The sequence below is a fragment of the Ictalurus furcatus genome, chromosome 7 (genome assembly GCF_023375685.1).
Source record: "Ictalurus furcatus strain D&B chromosome 7, Billie_1.0, whole genome shotgun sequence".
NCBI classification, from domain to species: Eukaryota; Metazoa; Chordata; class Actinopteri; order Siluriformes; family Ictaluridae; genus Ictalurus; species Ictalurus furcatus.
The window spans coordinates 21429076-21444369 of record NC_071261.1 but is presented as its reverse complement, the minus strand read 5'-3'; the positions used below and the strand labels follow the sequence as shown (position 1 = coordinate 21444369).

General features: G+C 39.2%; 1 protein-coding gene across 1 annotated transcript in view; it reads left to right on the top strand.

The window, feature by feature from the left end:
• Positions 1–15294, top strand: part of arap2 (ArfGAP with RhoGAP domain, ankyrin repeat and PH domain 2) — an 82565-nt gene that overhangs the window by 36276 nt on the left and 30995 nt on the right. Inside the window, exons 14-15 of the mRNA XM_053630122.1 lie at positions 1172–1297; positions 15225–15294. The exon at positions 15225–15294 is cut by the window's right edge and continues 75 nt beyond it. Of these exons, the coding sequence (XP_053486097.1) occupies positions 1172–1297; positions 15225–15294 (196 nt within the window). The remainder of the gene's footprint in view (positions 1–1171; positions 1298–15224) is intronic.

Below are 15294 nucleotides of genomic sequence, written 5' to 3'. Positions count from 1 at the left end.
TGTGCCAGGTAGCCCAATTAGTCCATCCTCACAACACACAGGCCCAAATGTTTACCAGCGCTCTTTCAGTATTGTGCTAACATCCTTAACAGCGAAGCAGCACTGAGGCCGCACAGGAAACACCACGGTGTCCATATGGAGCCGGAGCCTCATTAACTGCATAGTGTAACTGCGTGTGCACCTCGCTTGAGTAACAGCCTGATATTGTCCCTGACAGGTGGGGACACCGAAACACTCATATGTACATGACTCGGGCACAGACACCTCTATTTTGCTCCTAGTTGCTGTTAGTGTTTAACATAATTTTAAAATCACGTCATCCACAAACGGTTTTATCAATGCCGAAAAAGAATCTCCTTCATGAGCAGATCTGATCGTCATTATTTAAATTCTAAATATGCATGCAGCACTATAAAGACCCCCAAGTTCTACTTATCGTCTTCCTACCTCGTTATCGTTTCTAATACCCCTCGTTTTAACAAAAAGAGAGGGGGTGGTGACTGGAGGGGAGAGATGGAAGGATGGCAGAGATACTTCAATTAAAAAGGCTTTTCAATTAAAGTTATTTGAACTTGAGCCATGAAAGGGGCTGGAGGTTCTTGATAAAATCTTGCAGGTATTGCCGGCCCTCCCGAAGAAAATTGAACCTGTGCATAGCGGCTAAGTGAATCTGAAACCGATAAGGGTGAGCCCTGAGAAGATGTTAAAAGTGAAGGATGATGCAGGAGGGAGGAGAGGAAGCAGAGAGGAAAGTAGAGAGCAGTGGGGTGAATTCCAAAGTTCTCTGTGCTTAAAAAAAAAAAAAAAAAGTTTTACTGGCATCCTCCTTGAGCAACCTTGGGAGAGAGCGAATAAGTATGGATATGCAAAATGTGTAAATGAAAAAGAAGTTTAAAATGGCTCTGGTTATCGAGAAACTTCTGAGGCGGAAAGGCTCTGTCGAGCTTTTTAGTGATTGTGCTGTAACCTAAGCCAGTAGAGAATAACGAACTGGTTTAAGACTGACTCACTGAGGATTGAATTGTGCTTTACACCACACACACACACACACACACACACACACACACACACACACACACACACTGATCTTAAGCACTCAACTCTTTATTGGATTATTACTAATCTGTCCTTTTTGGTTTTTTCTTTTTTTCTCCCCTCCTTTTTTTCTTAGAATTTGCAAAGCTGGAGATGGTAGGTGACAGCAGATCTTCAGTAGACATTTCCTCTTTCATGGATGGGTTTCTTTACTGTTCGGTCAACATGCTGAAGAGCACGCTGGATAAAAAAGGGAGAGACGGTGAGTCCATAAGACCATCTGTTGGCACTTACTACAAAACACACACACACGTTTATTGGTCAGTTCTACTGGACAAAAAAAACAGAGACATGGTGAATCCATCCATCCACCCAACTATCCCTCCCCTCTCACTCAACTGTCCTGCTTTCCTTCCACTCCATCCAGCATTTTTCACACCCAAAACCCAGTACAATATCAACATATTTTTACTTTTAGTGTCCAGGCTTTGTATCATTCAAGCATGCAGATTTTACAGAAGATTTGATCAGAATATTCACATTTGCCATGGATACCTCATTATCCATCCGCTGTGTCTTCTTACTGCTTCCCTTATATTACACTTTTCCTATTACAGTTTTTCCCAATAACATATGCTCCCAAACCATTTTTTGGAACATCTCATGTTTGTTTTATTACACTTTAATCACTATTATTGCTACAGACTAATACAGACTAGTGTTTAAATAAAGAACATTTTTTGGAACTTATTAACTGATTGCTCTGGGATCCTAATGGGACTCTACGTGTGATTTATTAAAGGCAGATAAACCACTCCAAACCTGTATTAGACAGTAAACCTGTTAGTATAAATTGTTGTCATATGATACTGCAATTTCTCAATTCACTAAACATTATAACAAAATGTTTTGCTTCACTTGTATCTACTCCTTGGTTAGAGTATTAAAAAAAAGTTGATTTAAACTAAAATACTAAGACTAAAATGCAGTGTACTAATATCTGTTCTCACTTGGCATTCTTCCTGGATTTGTATTAGGTTTCATCCTGGTCTATTGCGTGTGCAATATCCATTCCATATTCCCAACTCAATCATTTCTTCCTGTTCTTCCTAAAGGGTACTCACCACTTTTGATTCCGCATGTATTTATCTATTTACCTCAACACCTAAGCATAAGCTGATCACACATCAGCTGCTTTGTCTCTTCATTTACTCTTGTAGTTAAAAAGAACTTGTAGGAGAGCACCTCTTGCATCAGCGTTTGGTGAAGGCACTACACACATCAGCGCACATCATTTCCACAAAGGTGTTACTCTTTAGAGAGCTTAAAAGTTTTATTCGCTCCTTATGTTCTCTTCTGTCTCACTGTAGCTACTCATCAACATCTGGACTGGGGCTTTGGGCCCGCTGGTAATTACAGAGAGAGGGGTAAATTTAGAGTTCTCCCCTGGGATTGGGGTAAAGGAAGGGCCCTATATTCAGCTCACTCACACTATGATAGCAGGAGCAGCTGGAGGCTCCTATCCTCTTGAGAGCATTTCCTTTCTCTGGATCCCTCCTTATTGCAGCCCAAGGGGAATTTGCTGTTGCTACAGCATTCCTGTCTGCTTTTGCTTTCTTCTACCTGTGAATGTAGAAGAAAGTGGTTCTTGCAGCTAGACTACACATTGGGAAGTGGGTGGAGTGTAGGTCTCTCTCAAAAAAGAAATGCTCTTGCTTAAAGTGTACATTGCTGGAAGTGTTTAAGTTGAACCCATGTTCAGTTTCTGTGAAGCCCATATGTTTTCTGTAACAGTTAGGAATGAATGCTGAAAATTCAACTGAAGCTTGTGAACTCGGACCTCCGATTAGGAGAAACCAAAGAAAACACCCTTTTCAATCATTTATTCAACCGCAATATCAATAGATGTGATATTCTTCTGTGGAAAAAGCAAGTGCATCCTTAATCTCCGAAGCTTGTATTGCCCCTTTAGCAGAATTAACAACTTCTAGGCACCAAGCTTGCTGGAAATTTTTGACCAGTCTTTCATGCAATATTCTTTCAGTTTCATGATGTTTGATTGTTTTCTTGCATGTTCTGCCCGTTTCAAATACCCCCCACAACATTTCAATGGGATTCAAATCCGGGCTTTGACTAGGCCTTTCCATAACCCTCCATTTCTTCTTCGAGCCATTCCTTGTGGATTTGTTAGTGTGCTTAGGATCATTAAAACAAAGAATGTGTTCCAAGTTCAAGTGTTTTTAACTATCCAATTAGCCAAAGCATCAGTTACCTTGTCACTTTCAGGTTTTGTTATTCACCCACGAGTATAACAGTCCTGTAATATAGATTGGCGAGGCCCTGTGGAGATGGTTTCGCAGGGTGTTTTGCTTTGAGGTGATATGTCAAAGACGAATGACTACTGTGGTAATTAAATTCGGCTTTGCAGACTGTGCATATTGCTTTTGTTTTCTCCAAAGATCCGTTGGGCAACTTTTCAAACTGAAACTTTCCACCTAAAACTCTTTCCTTGTCCTTACCATCATTAGCCAGGATGGTTCAGTTTGGGGGCACAAGTCATAGATCATAGGTCAGCCGCCACAGGAAGTAAAGAAAATGCAGCTGTGTTAATTGCGTTAATATTGTTAACATTTTAAATATTTCAAATGAATCACAAAAAATGTATGCGTCATCATTTTTACAGCACAATTCAGTTCACTGTTTTGATTAAAGTAAATATGTATCACTCTTCACAGTTACATGGCTAGATAGATGATTAGCTCGAATGCAAGGAGGTCGAAAATAACATCTGACTTGCATCTTCTGATGTAAGTCGAACTCAGCATTAATAGACCAGGTGTTGTTGACTGGTTGATTTACCAGGTGTTGTTGACGTATTTAAGCAGCTCGATTTATGAACTCAGAACGATGGTAGAAGAAACAATCTACATATGGAGAAAATGGCCTATTTTTTCATGTTAAACATTATGGCTTCTGTCGCAGATCCTCTGTTGTGGTGTATCCGATCACATGTTTAAATTTAGCTGTAACATGTTTAGCTGAAGGCAGCTCACTGAGAAAGGGAAGACTTTCAAATACTTTCATTTTTATTTCATTTTCCCTCTCTGATCTGATTAGTGAAGTACTGTTTAAAAAAAAAAAAAAAAAAAAAAAAAGAAAAGTAAAGTTGGGAAAAGCAAATTGGACAGAGATGCATTTATTTTTCTGCTTCGAGTTCAAACCTGAGCTCAGACACTGCTAGTCAGATGTGGTAACGTGATGCAACACCGCAAAGGAAATCATGAGCACTTTGAAATTCATGTGTTTTATTCATAACCTCGAAATAATCATTAATGGCTAAGCGTTAAAAGGTAGTTTCAGAAATTTTAGTTGAATCCCCTTGAGCTAGAAAGAACATTTGTGTTATGTCGGAGCAGTGCCATAATATTCTCTAAATGAAGCACAAGTTGAATATGGAAAAAAAAAAAAACAGCTTGAAGAGGAAATGTGTTCCTCCTTGCTATGAACTGTAATATGGCACTCCTGCTCTCAATTTTTGTGTCTCTCTTATTTGTCGTCCTCTTATTCACTTTGGCCTCTGCAAGTGGCCGAGATTAAAACCTCCGTGCTGGCTTTGTGAAAGCCACAGCTGATAAACTGCTTGTTCTTTCATCTACTATAAACAAGCATTCAAAAGTAGCCGTAATGGCGGCTTAAGTGTAGTGCTTCTACTGAACATTTTTAAGGCACTACTTAAACAGCGTAATTCAACTTATTAATCCGACAAGAAGTGCTGCTTGACATTTCCAACAGAGAGAAAGACGGCTTATTATTTATTTATTTATTTTTCTTTTTATGCCTGTGCACCCAGGTTGGTTCAAAGCCTTTTTCAGTAATGGTTGGGAGCTCTATGCATAAAACCTGCTCTCAATAATTAATAAGGAGTTTCTGAGGATTTTAGTAAAGACATGTTTGGCTGCTTTTCAGAAGGCTTCCAGTTAATTCTTTTAAGTTACCCCCCCCCCCCCCACCGCCACGCCCCCAGGAAAAAATTCTACAGTTGTTATATATAACGGCAATTTTATGGTATGAAAAAACTTCTTAAACACACTCATGCTTGCAAGCACACCAGCACGTCTAAATTGAGTGACAGGTTTGGAACCGAAACCTCTAATTTATGATTAGTTTGTGTTTATCTCCGCTCTTTCTCTCTCTCTTTTCTCTCCTCGTTTCCTGTTCAGTGGTTTCTTCACAAGGTCAGAGTTCTTGCAGCTCCGTTCCCTGTGATTTTCTCCTGTCCTCCTCTCATCTAATCATACCTCCCTCTCTCTCTTCTTGCACATGGATTCTTTCAGGTTCATCAGTGTGTCTGATGTCTCTGAGCTTGCTCAGTCGGAGCCGCTTGTTAACATTCACCAGGATGTACACAAACTGCAGGGCTGTTTTATTAGATTGTTTTACATTGCTTTTGAAATGTATTACCCATGGCCTTGTGTGTGTCAAGTCTGATATCCTTGTTTGGATTGGCAACCTTCATGGAAATGAGCAAACATTTCACACATTTTATTCTTTTATTTTTTAATTTTTTATACAGATATTGAAGGGTGCTAATACTTTTGTATCAAGGACTCTAGTTGCTACTGCCATTGTCTTTGCCGTCTAAAGTATGTTTATTGATTAAATAGTGGATTTAAATTGTGTGTGTGTGTGTGTGTGTGTGTGTGTGTGTCAGTCACTTCCGTGAGTCAGTCACAAAAGCATGTAAAGTGCTATTTCAGTGGTCTATTTTGGATGAAGTGAAAGCAGCCACATCTGCCCCCTTATAAATCATGCAGTATTTTTCGAACGTACACCCGTGTGGGTGCAGTGCTTTCACACAGACAGACAGACACACACACACACATACACACACACACAGTACATAAAAACATGCACACCCATCAAAAATAACTTAAAAGCGAGCTATTTTCTCATTGACTGACTCTGTTAGTGTTTTGTGCTTTTAAGCAGAGGCATTTCCTGGATGGTCCTCTTTTGACGTATACCATACTCTGTTTGATTGAACCTTCAGCAAAGAAAGTCTCTGTAAGCTCGTTTAAATATTGTTTAAATATTGTATTAGGTGTATTTTAAGCACACATTGAGTGTGCAAGTATGATCATGCTCTTACTTGTGTGTATTTACTGTATATTTATTGTAGAATAACTGTATAGAGTTAGAGTTAATGTTTTTTTTCCCCCAGGATAGCTTTGAAATGTTGCCATGGTAGCTGAATTCCAGCATGTCTGAAAACATGAAAATAATATAAATGCGGCCATGTATTCAAAGGATTGTGCTTTTTTTTTGTTATTCTTTCACTGACATAATTGATATGGTTTAGTCATAAATGTGTTTGCGAATATTGTTCTTTTCAACTGAAGGTGGAAAATGATCTAACATGATTTTATCTTGGTTTTCAAGTCACAAAAAGCTGCAATTAAAACAGGAGTGTGTAGACTTTTTATTTCCACTGGATATGTTTCTTGTTGTCATCGCATCCATATACATGTATATAGTTGTGTGATGAAATATCGCCCCTCTAAGTAGAGCTGCTGCTTCCACTTAATTGTCTTAATCGGATATTCATAAGGGTTAACGAATGGATATTCAGTTAGGGGAAACGGATATTTAATCAAGTGCCACTTGTCAACTGCAATTAAATGTACCTCCTGTCAGTGGCAGTGCACATGTTTGTGGTTGACTGATGTAACACAGAGAAATAATGCATAAGAAGAAAATGCACAGCTAAAGCTTTCGTGAATGTTAACTTAATATTTCAGCCTGTCAGCCTACTGTGGAAATGTGTAGCATCAGTTAAAATGAGAAGATATTTTCAATAAGATGTAATAAAAATTCACAAATGAATGTTCCATAGGGTTCCTGAGGGTCATAACAGGAAAGCTTTCACCCTATCATCAGGAGAGTCAGTGAGTTCGGTTTCTGACGATGGCATTCATGACCGGGAGCCAGTGGGGGCAAAATTGGTCATTCTCTCTCTATCTCCTGTTAATCAAAGCAACACTATCCAATTGTTGAGGTCTGTGAACTTGTGTGCAGAAGAGAGCGGATAGAGGAGATTGATAAATATGCAGAGGTTGGCTTCAGCTGGCCTCGGAGGGAGCCTTCAGCCTCCTAGGCTGGTAGTTGTTGTGGGATAGGAGGAGGGTTAGTTAGTGTGTGGAAATTAGCAAGACCAAGCTGGGAGAAAATGGGGGAAATCAAAAAAGAAAGAAAGAACGAAAGAAAAAAATGAATGCATCATGCAAGTGTAGCAGATGATGGAAAACGTTGTGAGTGGCTGATGCATGCTGCATGTATAGAGTCGTTTCTGGGGCTTAATCTGCAGTATTGCAAGTACCCAATTTGTGTCCATAGTAGTTTAAGACTATTAAGGGATTTCTTCTACATTCAAATAGTGATATTAGTATTTGAATACTGACACCTCAAATGGTTAACTGGTTATTTAAATACCAGTGCACACTCATACCTGTACCTCCAAGACCATGGTGCAAGAAAAAAACAAAATAAGGGTTAAGTACTCGACATATGTTAATATTAGTACAGCTAGTACACAACATGTTAGAGAGATGAGAAAACTACATCTACTCCTACTGCCTGATCCTGACACACTTCTACTCCCGTGGTTCCTCCTGCCCTCCAGAGGTCTTCCTGATTCATCCGGATGCTCTACTTCTGTGCAGAACTTCTGCACTTACCGCTGCTGTGGATGCTCCCACATGGATAGCATAAAGACTGCACTTCCCAATAGACCTGCCCAGGTCTCTCCCCTGCTTCAGTCAATAATTTCAGCTGGATACTGTAGACTTGTATCGAAGACTATGCTCATGCTCTTTCTGAACATCCTTTTAACAGACATTACTTTATAGTATACAACTGTGGAAGAGTAATGATTTATAATCCCTCTATCCGGTGTATAGAAGAGGATAGGTTCCCTCTTGATTCTGGTTTCTTCCTCATGTTGTTTTGAATAGTTTTTTTCCTCGACATTGTTCCCTCTGCCTGGCTTTCTCGTTAAGGATCTAAAACTACGTCCAGATTTCTGTAAAACTACTTTATAACAGTGCTGTTTAAAGTGCTATACACTGAATTGAAAACTACACTTGAGCTGCAGTCTCTGTTACTGTTACGGTCTGATAATTGTGGTCCAACCGGTCCAAAGGACCATATGCCACATGATATACAGGGAAAACGAGCCTGTGAGAAAGGTGCGAGTGGTTATCTGAATGCTCTGGGCAGATCATTGGCAGATGAAACACTTATGAAGAAGGTTCAAGATAAATGGGAAAGAGCCCCTGTCCCATACAAGAGACAACCCATCAGCATGCTGTCTATTGTCCCGTTGTGCTATGTAGTGATGAAAGAGGTTTGCTCTCTTCACATGTCACAAGTAGTGGAGATGATGCTCTGTGCTATGCTGCTTTGGATAGCGAAGTGGTTTCCAGGGTTTTGATGAGGACCTGTGCATTGATTTACAGTGAAATGGGATCTCCTCCTTATAGTCGGTAGTCCACATTTTTCAAACTTCTTTTCAATCACCACTATTAATTACTGTACTGAGTTGTGTTGTTTACATGTGTACTTCATGTAGAACGTGTAGGTCTTTTTTTAGTTCTATGTCGTCTCATGTGGATTTTGTGTAGCACCATGGTCCTGGAGGAACGTTGTTTCGTTTCACTGTGTACTGTACCAGCTGAATATGTTTGAAATGACAACAAAAAGCCACTTGGCTCGACTTGACCTACTTATGCTAGTTGTTGCTGATGAAGCCTAAGAAGCATGCATTATGAGCTGTGCTTTGCAGCACATTGACCAGAGTGGGTTATTAGAGACAAAGTCTCAGAAAACATATCCACTTGCAAGTTTGTGTCTGTGCTTTGGTGCATTTTATTCAGTTCAGTGGCATGAATGGGACAGTGGGGAATGTTGAGCAGAGCTCAGCTTTATGCAAATGAATGTATCTGCATTTAACCAATTGGGAGAGGGTAGATGCTATTCAACGTTATACTTTAGAGCTTTTCATTATCATTGTGCTAGTAATAACTAATCGTTATTAATTTGATCCTTTATCACTTTATCCAGGTTAGGGTTATGGTTTATCTAATGCTCCCAGCATCACTGGTTGAGTGCTTGCTACACGCTTGCTGCTAAAATCCTATGCTGATAAGTGGAATGCTTACATACATTATGATTACATATCATACAACAGTCAGTTCTGGTCCACTAATTTGTTTCTGCACTGGGTCGTACCACTGTGTGTATCACGATGCTCGTCTGTGTTCGCCACATAAAATTCCACTTCCTAGTTCGAAAGTAGAGTTGGCAAACGATATTTGTCAGGAATATAAATTTTGTCTTAAAATATGAATGCTTGACAGATGAAGATGAAGAAAAGGAAGAAGTGACACCAGTTCTACCAGAAGCACCGATAACGGGAATGTACAAATCAATGTGTGCTAGCCAGCTATCTGGCTATTTGGCTCTATTGTATCCAGAATATTTATAAAATTGTTGTACAAAAGCAATATCACACACAGTTGTGCAGTTATAATAAATATTGGTACTGTTATGATTATCTATGGCCAAATCACAGCTATGCCGGTATTCAGTATAACTGCACTTTTGCTTGTGCATTATTGCTTAATTAACACCATGGTTTAGTCCAGGCTGCACTCTAATGCAATATCTTTTTATTTATTTTTTTCTAATTGTAACAACTTGCACAGGGATTTATACTGTAAATGAGCCAAATAAACCGATTAAAAGAAACATGTAATTGATGATGTGGTGAAGTTTTCTGTAAAGAGACATTTAATTAACATTTTAGGAAGAAGTCCCCAGTGTCCATGCTTTTTAACAGTCAGAGATAGGGCTTTAAGTTTATATCAGTTGGTTTATTTGCCTAAAGACATGGTTTTATTTATGGTTTTATTTTGTTTTTTAACCAAATCCATCGAAACGGCCACCAGCGTTTATCAGAAAGAGGCTGCGATGTGCCGTCTCGGAGCTTTCCTGTTTGCAGAATGTGATTTGCTAGAATGGACTTGAAATAGCACTGAACCTGAGAATTGATGCCAGTAGAGCGAGATCAAACTACTCTACACTCTTATCAAACTGTCAGTCACACCCTGATAACCTTCTGATTACCCAGCATGCTTCTCCCACTCTGATCCCCTCTTACTTCAGTGTGTAGGAACTACACAGTACCAGAAGTGAGTAGAAGAGGTGATAACTCTCCTGTTATCACACAAAACCAGTTCAAGCTTTTAATTCCTAATCTTATATTGTAATTGCATTCCTGTTGGCAGCAATGCTTTTTAGAATTGACTGGTAAGGAAGGAGGAAAAAAAACAAAGAAAGGGCCTGACTCAGGACCCTCAGCACAGGAATACACTAAAAAATTCTTTAAGATATCATTTTTCCCCTTACAGTGATATCAGTAAGTACTTTCTATGAGGCTGAAGGTTTTGGGTCCTTTACTTACAAACCATCATCAACTGGTGGACCAAACCAAGTACATGAAAAAAACTACTGTAGCAGAGTCAATAAACACATGGAAAAAAGTCACAGTTCAGCATCTCATGTTAACCATGCGGCTGTGGCTCAGGTGGTAGAGCGGGTTGTCCACTAATCGTAGGGTTGGAAGTTCGATTCCCGGCCCGTATGACTCCACATGCCGAAGTGTCCTTGGCCAAGACGCTGAACCCCAAGTTGCATGGCAGCTCTGCTACCATTGGTGTGTGTGTGTGTGTGTGTGTGTGTGAATGGGTGAATGAGAACCAGTGTAAAGCACTTTGTAGAACCGCTAAGGTTAAAAAAAAAAAAAAAAAAAAAAAAAAAGGCGCTATATAAGTGCAGACCATTTACTATAACCATGGATTATGCAGAATGTCATTTGTGTTAATGCCCATCATATATGCATTGTAAATTATGTAAATTATTTGCCTGAAAGCTATAGCCGAGAGATGGACTACAGGGCGAGAGACATTAGGTCAGAAAGGGGAGAGTTTTCACAGACTTTTAATTTTACTGAACAATCTCTGGTCTGATGGTGAACATAACATTAACAAGCTTAATCATAACATTAACATAAAAGTAGATATTCTCCTCGTCAAATTCTAAACAGACATCTCATTTGTTCATGGGGCTAATCAAAAGTGGTAATGTGAAGCTCTGCCATGAAACAAAACACAACCATCACTTCAGTTGTCTTATTTATAGCCATAAACAAATCATTAATGTGTATTCATATAAATGTTATTCATATATATGCTATTCAGTTGTGTTAGGTACTTTGGGTGCGTCTCAATCAGCTCCCTAGTTTAGTAGTCAGGGCACCGATCAGGGAGTCGGCCATTTTAAGGGCTGTCTCAATCGCAAAATCCTTCCAGTGCACTGGAAGTTTTGCTCCCTAAAAAAAATCCCACAATGCACTTCAAAAACCAGGGAGCATCGATGCTTACTATGCTCCCTAACTGGAAATGATGTCATGTTTTCTGAAGCCTCTCAGCTCAAAAAAAAAATGCCGGACGACCTCTCAGCCAACTTCGTCTACAAATGTAAGTGGCTTGTTATCGATGTTGTGGCTCTCAAATGATTACGTTTAACTTTATTTGACATACTGTTTGAGTCTAATGACTTTTAAGTGTTTAATGATTAAAAAAAAAAATTCACTAGCTAGCTTACGATCCTGCTTGAAGTACCATGACCGAAATATGTGTGATTAAGTTAACAAGTTTATATAATATTTAATGTCAGAATGACATCAATCCTGCCTGTTGTTGATAAATGCCAGTGGTGAGGTTTTAAAATGCGAGTACGTAGTCATGTGCTGGAAATGTAGTGTACACAATATACTGATTCACCACCTAGGGAGCTGATTGAGATGCATGATTTGTAGGCAAGAAATTTTATGTAACTGGGACTTTAAAAATTGTAGTTGAATACTCCTTCACTGTATGATACCATAGTTCTTATTTTGCAGTTATCTCTTTCTTGCAGATGTGTTGATTCTTATACCTAACACATCTGTAGTACAAAAAATAAAATGACCTTCTGTCTGACCATACTTCATCTTTGTCAGTGGCCTGTTGCACATTATAATTCTGCAAAGTGATCCAGCCTTTGTTTTTAATTGCTCCTGGTGCCATTTCGAGTGGGAGATATACTTACGGATACTGACTATGAGGTGATTAAATAAATACCACACACTGCAAACTGCAACATGGAGATATAGCAAGACAGCCAAATGAAATGATTGTTGATAGGAAATACCATCTGTCCCTTGTATGGCGTATACGAATGTGTGCATGTGAGACGGTGCAAATGAGAGTGTATCTATTTCCGTTTGTTGAAAGAGTGTGGATGTGCCTGTTTGTGTTCCTGTTTTGGTGACAGGTATGCTACTTTCCAAATGTCATCACTTGGAATCTTTTCCTTTTGTCACTTTCATTCTCTGCACCTGTTAATTTGTGGCACCACAGAGCTGCTGATGAATGCTTTTGTTCTTCTGCTTCAGGAAACGTTGTAAATATCACTTGTTGTGCCAGTCACTTTTGTGTTCTCCCTTCTCTTTTTCGCTCAGTTTCTACCATTCATCATCTCTGTGTCTCTCCTTCTCACCCTGTCTTTCAGCCGAAGAATAGTCTCCATTGCGGTTTTTAAGGGCATGCGCTAATGTTATGATGCTTTGATAGGACTGGATGGGAGGTAGCTCTGCTTCCTAACAGCAACAGGAGATGCAATGAGGATAGCTATTCCCAGTTATTTAACATTTGCATTCAGTTTATGATAAGCTCATAAAACATTGGGTGTAAAATGCTTCCCAGTGCACCTTTAGAAAGACATTCAGCACCTCCTCGCTCATTTATTTAAACCATCGTTCTCTCTGTGTCATTAAGCTCTATTCAGGAGTGGATCATCAGCATATTCCTGATAAATGAAAACGCATGTCTGATGACAGAAGAGGTCTGCTTGCTATAGAACAGAAATGAACAGATGGGAGTTTGTGTATGACTTTGAAATCTAAAATTGAGTAGCTGTGGTGAACTTGATGCTTGTAAGATGGTAATGCACCCACATAATAGTTGGTTCTAAAAATGGTGAAGATGCTTCAGCTTTTTACATGAAAGATTTTTTTTTCTCCTCAGTCTGCATGCTTTATTAATAGAGGAATTAGAGCAATGACAGAAGAACTTGGAGCTTTTGGGCTCCCTGAACAAACTTTCATCTGTTCATGATCGTTTTAAAGTGCCCATAAAATCAAAATGGGTGTATTAGACCTTTTTGTACATGCCCATTAAGCCGATTTTATACAACATGACTTTGAAAATCTCAGAACTGCTGAGCCTTTTTACGCTACATGACTTAAATTGCATGCAGTCAGTTATTTGTTGGATTTAGGAGTGCATACACATCACGATTTTTCAACGATGATGTGCACAACTTACACAATCTCTCCTGGAGTGAAGCATGCCCAATCCCTTGCTTTCTCAAGAAAATAAATGCTAGTGCTATATATCGTGATTTAAAATCGTGACTTTATCACTATTTTGTATGGGAATAAAAAAAAAAAGAAATGAAGAGAACATATTGGTTGTGGAGATGTGGACAGCGAGAATTCTCTGTTCAGCAAAGAGAACTGGAGTTACTGTTCAAAAAAGTAGGTATTTTTATGATGTGTGCTACCAGAAATATTGGAGCCTTGATGTTAGCTTGTGGACTGAGTGAATTTTTGTCGCTGAACCCTTCTCTGCTGGAGCGCTCAGTTAGTAGTCGCAGAGCTGGGGCAGGGTAGTCACCTAGCCCCAAAATTATTTGGCAACCAGGAAATGGGGGCAAAAATTGTTTAGTGTGCATTAGGCTAGTGTTACTGAGATCAATACAATAGTATATCTAGAAAAACAATGCAAAAAAATTTTGGGGGGATATTCTCATTTTAATGTTATATTCACTTGGATATGGATTGTGGCGTAACTCAAAGGATATTAGGTGTTGTGTAAATCAGACACGCGGTCCAGCACAATGTCACACTGACTTGCTGGTTCAAAAGGACATCAACATATGGACACAAATCACTCGAGGTACCTCATGAGGACTTCAGCCATTTTTGTTGCTGCCAGAGTGAGCCATATATAATAACTGGAAGTTATGTAAAGAATAACATGAAAAGCCTTTGTTAAATGTAAAAGTTTATGCTTGGAAATTCTTCAGTTTTCTTCATTTTTTTGTGGCACCCATAAAAATGGTTAAAGAGGGTTGAAAGAACCCTCTTTCAAGAGTTTCTTCAAAGAACCAAAAAGTGTGTTCCATGGCTCAGTGGCAAACTTTTTTAATGGTCTATAGTGCACTACTAACTCTGTTTTTCACATTTTAGCAGCTTTAGTGTAATATAATGGCTGGCTCCAGATCTTAAAATGTTAAAATGAAACCAGTTCTATCAGTTACACTTATGATACTATAGTAACCTAAGCATTAGTATTTTACTATCCAACATCACCAGGGTAGCCAATATGTTGAAGAGAAACAATTTACTACACGTTGTGTATAAAATCAAATCAGATTGTCTGTGTATTGGACAGATTCTGTAGCCTTTTGAGCTTCATGTCACAGCAGAATGCACCACTGACACTCCCACATTTCAGGATAACAACCATAGGGTGCATAGGGTCACATCTGTGTGTGACTTGTTAGATGAGCCTGATGGAACACTGGGTCACTTTGACTGGCCTGCAAAATCACCAGCCCTCAGTTAGTAAGAAAAAGTGCAGGATTATTTGTAACAGCAGGCAGAACTCTGAAATAGACACAAGCATGAAACTTTGTTCAATTTTACACCCTGACAGGAAGACTTTGGTGGCTTCCTTACCTGACAGGATTGGTGCTTTTATTAAGGTGAAGGGAGGAGTAACCAAGTAAACAGAGAAATTAACGACTAATATTTTAAGCCTTTAAAGAACTTTGCAGGCTCGTTTCTGCCTGGGCTACACAAGTGCCATTAATTAACTTCCTGGTCTACGGTGTTGTTGCCCTAGAGACCCTTTTCTGACACCTTGATTTTTAAGATTGTAACTTTACAAACATCTAACATAATTACTAGTGGCATCATTATGAACTGTTCAGTCTCTTACAAAGATGGTGTCTTTATGTTGCAGACATGGTTCAACGCTGGTGCACACTAGAAGGTGGCTACCTGAGTTACTACGATGGTGACAAGAGCACCAC